Below are 10,591 nucleotides of genomic sequence, written 5' to 3'. Positions count from 1 at the left end.
GCCTGTATCTTTGTCTCTTAAAGTAGTTGAGTGTAACAGGTCTATCTCCAACAACGTTACCAGTCAGTTAAAATTGGAAATACCCACAGTAAACCATCACACCTTGCCTGTGGGGTACCACAAGGATCAGTGTTGGGCCCTCCTATGTTTACAATATACATCTCTCCACTGGGCAATCGCAAGCATAACCTACAGTTTCATCAATACGCTGATGATAACAATGTATACCTCGCCTTTTCATATCCAGATGCTTCTACAGCCATTTACTCTACAGAAACCTGCATCAGTGACATAAAACTATGGATGACAGAAAACAAGTTACAGCTAAATGACTCAAAGACAGAGATTCTCCTTATTCGCTCCAAATTCAACACATTGCCTGATCCAGTAGACCATCTTAAAATTGGATCAGCATCTGTACCTGTTGTGAAGACAGCACGGAATATCGGAGTTACTTTCGACAACACACATATGCTGACACACCATATCAAGAATACATGCAATTCCATTTATAACCATCTCCGTAGAATTGGATCTATTAGAAAATACATTACAAACAAAGCCTGTCAAACACTTATCCATGCTATCTTGTCAGCCAAGCTGGATTATGGAAATGCACTCCTTTATGGTCTCCCTGATAACTATATTGCTCTGCTTCAACGTACTCAGAACACTGCTGCCAGAATAGTCACTCGGTCAAAGAAATTCACTCATATCACACCAACTCTCCGTGACCTACATTGGTTGCCTGTCCACTTCAGGATTGAATTTAAGATCCTTCTCCTGACTTACAAAGCTCAAAACAATAAAGCCCCAGGATATATCTCAGAATTAATCGAGGAATATAAACCACAACGCTCCCTTCGATCAGCTAAAAAAAGCCTGTTAGTCCAGCGTACATTTAACACCAAAACCTATGGTGGTCGGGCCTTTACAATCTGTGCTCCAAAGCTTTGGAATGACCTACCACAGGATATACGCCAGTCCACAAGCCTGGAAATCTTCAAAAAACGACTGAAACATCACATGTTTATGCGAGCATTCTGTGTAAATTGAACACCATCAAGCGCCTTTGAACAATTTGACTTTTTGGAATTTGGCGCTATATCAATTTTTATGATGATGATGATGATGATGAACAGCATTACATACCAGTTTCTTAAGCTCTTGAAAGACGTTATCGTGAATTGGTGTCCAGATCCAACTAACATCTTTCTTGATCATATCTCGTAACACTGAGGTTCTGGTTGAGATGTTTGGAATAAACGGTGTTAAATATTGTAACATGCCAAGAGATTGCTGTAGTTCCTTAACATTAGTAGGGCTTGGCAGGCCAACAATCTCCTTCACCTTCTTGTCATCTGGGCGTACTCCCTCCATGGTAGAGACCATACGATCTAACCTTTTCGGTCTTGATTTTGCACTTGTCAGGGTTAAACTCTAGCCCATGTTGACAAGCATGTATCATGAGTTTATGTAGGTTGTGATCATGGTCAGTTTCGTTTTGTCCATAAACGATAATGCTATCAGCAATACTCAAAGTGCCCTTGCAACCAGCCAATATCAGATCCATTTTCTCTTGGAATATATCTTGTGAGACTCTAAGACCAAATTGAAGGCGAAGAAATCTAAATCTCGAGCTTGGGGTACTGAATGATGTCAGGGCTGCATATTCATCATCCAGTTCAATGCTCCAGTAACCATGTCGGGTGTCTAACTTACTGAAGACTTTAGCACCTGCGAGTTTATGGGTAATCTCTTAAACTGTCGGTGCTCCATGGTATGTTGGCTTAATTACAGTCTTCAAGTTACGTGGGTCAAGACATATACATAAACCACCTGACTCTTTCCTGCTGAAAGCAAGTGAGTTCAAACATTCAGTGCTCTCGTTTGCTGGTATGGGTTCATTGACACCCATCTTCATCATTTTGTCAAGTTCGGCCTGGATTTCATCCTTCAGATGAATTGGATATTTCCTTGGAGGGTTTATAACTGGTGTCACGTCTGGCTTTATTCATGTGAAATTTCCCTGGAAATTGACCAATACCTGTAAATCTATCAGGGTACATGTCCACAAGGGTTTAGGTGTTGTCTATATGTTCCAAGGCATCTGAATTTGATACACGTAGTGTCATCTCTGCTACAGTGTTGGCTGTGATTATATTCAACAGTTGACTTGCGTGCTTCCCAAGAATTATTGATCCTGTCATATCCTGATAAAGAATTCTATCTCATGCCACTGTTTTGTTCTGCTATAATATCGCAGCTTCAGGTTACCAGATCCATGTTGGTTGATTTCTGTTCCATTGTAGGCGTACAATTTCACATGTGGACGTTTCTGTAGAACATTGCCATGGACTAGTCCTGTAGAACTGATTAGCGATGGAAACATGTTCTTAAATGTTCTCACAGGTAGAACATTTCCCTGTGCACCAGTGTCCACTTTACATTTCATCTTGGCCACTTGACTGTAGCCAGGGATCTGTACATCTACATCAACCATGATGTCATCACTTTCATCACAGTCTCGTCTCTTATTTGTATGGACAGCATCGAAGGATAACTGTTCATAGTCATCATCAGACTCATCCTCTAATGTATTTACAGGTTTCTGGTTTCTGTCATCCTGGTTACCACGTCCACTCATCCTATCTCTAGTATTGTCGCTTGTTGTCTGTCATCTAGACACAAATTGCTTCTTACCACAGCTTGTGGGCTTACGTTCATCATTCAGGGACTGACATCATGCTTTCCAGTGTCCAATGTTACCACAGGTACCTCATTTGCTATGATATGCTGGACAATTCCCATATGGATGGTCCTTTGCACAAACCTTACAGTCAGTTACACTGTTAGTCTTCTTGGTATCAAGTATATTGTGAATAGCATCTACCCTGGTATTCAATGTACCTGCACTTTCGAATGCTTTCATGTGAGCTTCTTATGCTTCTTGGGCTCTACATTTTGTCAATGCATTATCTATTGTCAATGATTCATCCTCCTTCAGTAACTCTTTGCGAGATGGCCTTGAGGTTTGAGGTAACACTTATTCATCACATCTTAATCGTATATTAATGTCACAGAAAATGATTGTTCGAACAGTTTTGTTTAAATCTCCAACAGATCACTCCTCTCCTTTGTTTGCTCAGTTGAATATTCTAGATGTTTTTAAACTGCATAGATATTTGATAGGTTCCTTTATGGCTTGATCCATCAACTATCACCACACACTTTGTATGATTATTTTGAACCTTCACACAATAATTACAATACAAGACTCAGTTCATATCAAAATATTTATCCATATTATGCCAGAACAAACTCAGGTCAGTTTTCTTTCTCCTTCTCAGGGGCAAAAATCTGGAATAGCATCCCTGTCAACATAAGATGTATCAATACGCTAAACGAATTTAAGCGATCTTATAAACAATTTCTTCTAGAAGAGTAAATTAAACCACTGTACATTTATTGTTACCGTATGTTCTTCATAAGTACTATGAACTCCGAGGCACTATGTATTTCCTTTTGATATATCACTTTGCTGTCAACCATTGTATATAACTATGGTAGGGGACAGGCTTGAATAGCTATAAGCTAAACCCCGATTCCCCTATTTACCCACGAGATAGTGTTTTTGTATGTGTATCTGTAATGTTCATTTGTACTTTTGGGTAAATAAACACTATATATAAATATGACTTTTCGTATAGTGACCGTGAAAAGGGTTATCCAAAAGACCAGAAACAACTGTGTAGAGTTCAACGTAATGTAAGACTCGACAGATGCCATGTTTTCTGCCTGCCTTCTGCCTTCATCCACTTATGTTACCAAACTAAAGACGGCTAAATAAAGAGAGGTGTAGCTAAATATCACGTCATAGCAGACAGAACACACACAGGCTACATTCACACCAAAGGAATCGTCTGTTTTGACATTTTATGTTCTTAAATTATGATATCAGAACTAACACTATACGAAAGTCATATTTGGCCATATCTTTCCACCGGGGTAAATCTTGGGCAGAGGATGTGTGAATGTGGTGAGTATGAGACGAAGTTCCACCATTGACTTAATTTCCCCCCCCCCCCCCCGTGATCTCTCACCTGGGGGCTGTAGACAGTCAAAAGTGGTACTGCATCTCGTACTACCCCTGGACAGAGATGGTGGTTAGGTGGGTCACAAGGTAGGGCAAAGGTGGGTAAATTTGAATGTCCGTATAGTGTAAACTGTAGATGTTATCGAATTATTTCCAAAACTGCAGTTTGGAAAATATACTTAATAACTGAATATTGATAAGCCATTCCCACAATGACGATTTGGTGCGCTATTGGAGAACTTAAATTCATGTGCGGACTCTAGTTGGGTAAACTAAACAAAAGTTCAACTCTCTCGGTTGCTTCTAATCACGTGGTGGTGGTATTGATGCCATCTCAATTCAGGAAGAATTAAAAGCCCGATAAAATTTTGCTCTTTTTTTCTGCCTGTGTTTCATTTAGGTAATATAGATGGTTAGCAAAATACAAGGCGTGGTTGATGATAAGTAAGAACAACATGCCCACACAACTGGACTCTAGGCTATATACTAGTAATTCTTCTAATGTAGGTACATATACTAGTAATTCTTCAGTTTCATCACTGTACATCTGATAAAGGTACATCTACTAGTATTTTTTCAGTTTTATCACTGTACATGTAATGTAGGTACATATACTAGTTAACCTTCAGTTTCATCATTCTGATGCGTAATAGCAATTTTATGAGGGCAATAATACCGTTTCACTTCACTGTATTAAAATTGTTAAAATGTTACGATGCTTACCATGAAGTATGTACTGAGGTTTCTGATGCGTAATAGCAATGTTATGAGAGTTTGAATTTCGTTTATTATTTGCCGAGGAAATGGGTGTACATATCCCGGGTATGTAGGGGATCACAAAAGTCGGGTGAAGTCGAGGATGGCAAGCCTTCCTGTGTTGAGAATAGGAAGCGGGCATTTGAACAACATTCACAACTAACTTTCACTTGGACTTGAAAAAATCACATATGTAGAGCTAAATTTCTTGCATAAATCATGACATTGCAAGACGGAAGGCATTCAGTTTATATCTGGTCCATCTTTAAGTCTCTGGTTGACATTATAAATGCATCAGAGCCAATTCAGGAAGAAATAGGCAACATGTTCCTTCTATGACAAAGTGTAATAGGAAAACAAATGTTGTTGTTTTTTATATATATTTTCCTGTAATGTGACTAGGTTTGCTTGAAATGACAAACACTCCTTAACTATGATGCATTCATACTTGCCCTAGTATTCTTTTTGAAAATCATAGATGAGCAATGTGGACTCCCGTCGATCTTACTATTTTATTTAATAAATAAATAAAAAAATAGATAAAGTACTACCAAACCATAGTGATCATAGACCTTCAGTACGATTTTTGTTTTGGACATTTCACACAACATTTTCTATTACAGATTGCATATAAACTACTTGTAGTGCACAATCCCTTAAAATGATACAAATTTAATCTCATTGTGAACACACATATATTATATGACTAGGACGAAAAAAGGAAGATTCAATCACATTTTCATCATCATTGTGAGATAAAATGTAACATTTCATGTGCATGATATGGTAGTCAGTCAGTCAGTCCGTTCCTCTATGGGTGTGCGTAAGGCCTTATATTGTGCCTTGTTTTGTTGTGTAAATTGTAACCAGAAACGTTGTATGAAAGGTAAAAAAAAATATCGTCCCGCCAAATTAAACTCCATAGGCTTCTGGTATTAATGGTAAAATACGTAGGCTAGTCATAGCCGGATACTAAATGTATCATTGAACCACGAATAAACATCTAGATTGTAATATTAGCTGCGGCAAAGAAAACAAAACAAAACAATGGTAGTCTGTTGTTCTTTACCGACAAGAGAGTGGATACGCTTTCTTGTCGACAATACCAGTCGTGTTTAAAAAAAAACATTATGTAAATGAGAAAGAGGTGTTTGTACGTGCAGATTTTATATTATGGAATTTGAGAGTTTTTCATGAAGCCGATATTTTAGCATGAACTGTTACAAAGTATATGTATGTGGTATTACTACGATATTTACTAATTAGGTATCACAACAGAGACAGACCCCGAGGGATGAACGCACAATGTCGCACAAATTTCTACGAACACAAAGATTACGACTTGGTTGATTTTATTACATGACCAATCTCCTTCCCCATTCTTCGTTCAAGGAGGGATAAAAGACCAACTTAAATACATTGCAAAGTTTAACATCAATCAAATATCTATTCTTACAGTATCACGTCACGTATTCGTACGAAATACATCACCTTGGATTCCATATCCAATCGCTTTGTCTAGATTAGTAATAAAAGGTTATGTCTCAGAGACCGTAAAATAGTTGTGCAGTATTTATACTTTTACAGAACAACGAAGTAATACGATCAAGTTCTAAAATTAACACATCACCTCATATTAAACTTGCTGACGCTCCATTCGTACCAAACTGTTACCCATCCTAAATATGACATGTTGTTTTACCAATTACATGACCGTGACCACACGTGTCATGCTTCAATACATAATATTTCTTGACCTTTAGCCAAGATAACCAAAATAGTAGAATTCAGACATAATTCCAATATACGAGATGTTGAGATGTCGAAGACTTATTTGGTTACATGAACAGAATATAAATAAACTTCAAATTTTGAATGCATTTTAACTTCATTTTAGAGTTCATAACGAAAATTACCAGGTTATTTGGTACGTGTGACGAATCTCGGAGAATGAATTTAGAGATTCGTCACACTTACCATTTGCAAATGTGAATGCATATTCAAAGATAACTGCCACTTGACAAATTACATTATTTTTTATTGGCTGGTCACCATGTATAGAGATATATACAAGTCGTTTAAGATGGTTTATTCTGTATTGATTATGTTTAAGCTTACTGTCTGTTTCATATTGAAATATTTGTTCTCAATTTCTATCGCAATTAACAATGTGTCTGTGTATGGCAAGGTGTCTGGTCTGTGAACATGCGTGTCAGAGAGAGTATTGTCTGTTTGTGTATTAACATGTGACAAGTACTTGACCAATTACATTGACTGAGCGACATAAAGAAAATGTGAAATGTGTACAAGTTTGCTTATGGTTCAATTTTATTTTATACTGATTATTGGTATGTTATACTTTTTCTAATTATGAAGTTGAAAAATAGCTGAGAATTCAAACCAGCAGCAGTAGGCATAGACCCTCCACCAACTTCATAATTAGAAAAAAGTTGGTGGAGGGTCTATGCTGTAGGTATTGGGCATTGAACCGATTCAAGTTCAATCGGTTCTAAGTTTTTGTTGTTGTTTTTTTACCAATTAACGGCCAGAACGTCTTATAAAAATCAGCAGAAAGTCCGTCATTCCCAAGACTTTTATTTGATTCCATCTTTGTTAAAGCGGAAAACGCTTCCCCTACACCCAGTGGCCCCTCTAGGTTAATATTTTGTTAATTTGAAAGTTCTGGGTTAACTAAGTTCGCTGAAACTCATTGTTGATATCTAACGTTTTGTCACAATGCTTCGAGGAATACAATTTTGAATAGAATGTTTTGATATAAGAGTTGACTTCCTCGGTCAAACTATTTCCATTGACTTTCAGACAATTGATCTGGGATTTTCGTTTCAACGATTTTTCATGACTAATAAAAAATGTGGTATTCTTTTTATTTAACAGAACTATTATAAACAGGACAAACGAGTGCCTGGACAACATGTGTAATGCACTGACAGTTATTGACTAGGGTTTATAGTTATATTATTTCTATTTTTAGTATTTTTTTTGTAAGTGCAACAGAACAAAAGTCATCGGTCCACCTCCACCCATAGAAACTGACCACTCTCTGAGCACCACAAATAATGCATGTGTATTTCCTTTGTTCTATCTTATCATGCAAACAACAAATTGACTGTATAATGTCACGAAACGTTTGCAATATGGGAAAAACATTGATTTTGATACTTGACTCGGAAGGTTTAGTTTCTTTGACTATAGTATAGCTGCGATTTGCATGCATTTCTTATATATAATCCCACGAAATCAATCAATGTTAGTTTTACGTCGTAATGCTCCTCGTATGATTCCGCGGACTCAAAATTATCACCGGTATACATAGTTAAGATTTCCATACAGTGTTTCTACAATTTTAAATTTAATTTTACGATTATTGCAGCGTTCCATCGCACTTTTTTCTTCATATCTTATCAACAAATGGCATCCAACGGCTATGTAAATTACGTAATCGGGTGACCTGTTGCACGGTCAAGCTTACATTCACAGATCATACTGTTCTGTGGTTTCTCAACCAAAATTACCAGTTATTACCTTGCGATGTACATGTAATATCAAATTTCGCTAGGTAAACCTTGGCTGAATGCGACTTTTGTTCCGTCATTTTAATTAGATTCGCTTGGGATGTGTAAGTTCCTAGCTCTGAGCTCAATAGAAAATCGGAACTAAGCTTATGCGTAAACAAGCGACCAATCTTATTATTTTTATTTTGGTAACACGTAGGAGTGGTTCAGTTATTCAGCTCTTCACTATGCAGATTTGTTTTAGCGATTTAATAAAGTGGTAGAATAGAAAGTTGGTAAATTGTACTTTTATATTATAGACACCATTATACCAAAAAAATCTACTGTTATGAAAATTACACAAAATCTCAGAAAAATAACGACTGGGAAATTCACAGAAATAACAAAAAAAAGGATTTTTGAGGTTGGCTATAAATAATTCCAGTGTCTTACAGATTTAACCCTGGAAACCTTTAATGATGAATGAAATAAACTAGGGATCTACAATTATTTTGAGGCAATTCGAATTTCAATTTTCTAACAAATTTACCAAAAACACCGTTCATAATAGTCAACAGCATCCAACTTGTAGTAGACATAACGTCGTCTGATGTTTTAATTTAATAGTCTATGGACCTCCTTGCAGGTGGCGCACATATTTCGTTAGGCCTGCTTGCATACGGAACAAGTAGCCCCTTCGGTGTTGAGGGTCGTGTAAGTGCAGACCCGTGCCCGTCTGCAAGGAGGACTAGACTTTCGTATATATGTGTATGCAAGCTGGACTAAATGTAGTCGAGTGTTCAAAGCTCAATGAGACATGGCAAGATACATCGTGTAAATCGGAATTGTAGACCTACTAATCTCGGCAAAAATAAATATTTCGCTAGTCATAACTGAAAAGGTCTTGTCTGATTTTTTTTTCATTCTCATTGACAGAGATCGTAAATCTTCTAGCGTCTCCAACGGTACGTCATATGAGTCAAGCGAAAGGTACGAGGTCATCTACCTTCTCCTGAACTGTCCCTCGCTTTTGAGCTGCTAGATTCATCGACTAAAGTAAACCATTATTAGGTAGAAGACATCACAAAATACTATTATTAACTTTTTTATCATTCGTTTTTGAAAATTCACAATGTTTCACAAACCAGCCATCCCACAATCGCAATTAATATAGTACAAGTACATACATTTACTTACAGTTATAATTTTTATTTGTCTCATTTCTCACTCAAAGGCCAGAATATAATATGAGTACATGATACAATTTACCGAGTGACAACATTACAAGCATACGGTGTACACATAACTTGACTAATGTTGTGCCTAGCATGATATGCGTTACACCATGCATGTACACCACCACGGCACTGATTGTCCATACAAAATACAGGTAACGATTTACGACCCTCTCATATTTACATGAACGAAGAACAAAGAATTGTAGTACGTGTGGATCCGAATCGAATGATATACTGGGTGCTTAGGCACGTAGTAAATTCCTTGACAGAGATAGGATTTGAACGTAGTCCTTGCAGTCATATAGAATCTTCGAAAATGCCATGTCACCATGTACATGGCAACCATGGGACAGCAGGTTCGTAAATCTTCTGCAGGTATGTTCTATACAAAGCACTTATCCCAAAAAATCGGTGAATTACATAATGTATTTAACTATTACTTTCGAGAGAAAATAAATTCGTAATAAACCATGGATTTAAAAAAAAGATAGACAGACATCTTTAAAATATGACAAAAATCCCAAAATTTGGTAATCTACAGGGAAATTAGTCTAAAAATTACGATAAATGCACATGCAAATGTGCAAAGTTTTTAACGTAGCTTGTTTTCATTCCAGCTGATTGTCACATGTAATTAAAAGACAGTCGAAAAAAAAAACACCTAAGGGAACGATCAGTTTTTACGGCCGGGATGGGCCGGTGACTTTTTGTTCATGTTGTACTTAGTAAAAAAAAATACAACGACCCCCCCCCCCATCTGTTGACTAGAAACACTCTTTTTGTTCTTCTAAAAGAATACCGCACACTGCATATTTAATTTTACATGTTACATTTTCGGTAATTTTAAGTCTATCAGGTAAATTGCTAACCAAAATCCATTGTTTCACATGTATGAAACTCTTTAGATATGAACCCTATGAGAAGTATGATTGTCTGTTCACGGACATACACAATATTCATGGTTTAGTAGCCAAAAGTTATAGGATATC

At 36.9% G+C, this 10,591-nt stretch overlaps 1 protein-coding gene across 1 annotated transcript; it reads left to right on the top strand.

Annotated features, from left to right (window-relative positions):
- The first annotated feature begins 303 nt into the window (after nt 1-303).
- On the top strand, nt 304-1,056 carry LOC144439744 (uncharacterized). Its single transcript, XM_078128979.1, has one exon. It carries the CDS (start codon nt 304-306, stop codon nt 1,054-1,056), a length of 753 nt encoding a protein of 250 aa, XP_077985105.1.
- The last annotated feature ends 9,535 nt before the right edge of the window (nt 1,057-10,591 follow it).

Source organism: Glandiceps talaboti, chromosome 9, assembly GCF_964340395.1.
Source record: "Glandiceps talaboti chromosome 9, keGlaTala1.1, whole genome shotgun sequence".
Lineage (NCBI taxonomy): Eukaryota > Metazoa > Hemichordata > Enteropneusta > Spengelidae > Glandiceps > Glandiceps talaboti.
This window is presented reverse-complemented; position numbering and strand designations above follow the sequence as displayed.

What these genes read in the sequence shown, in the direction of transcription:
- LOC144439744 (XM_078128979.1), top strand. Translation starts at nt 304, where the DNA reads ATGACAGAAAACAAGTTACAGCTAAATGACTCAAAGACAGAGATTCTC.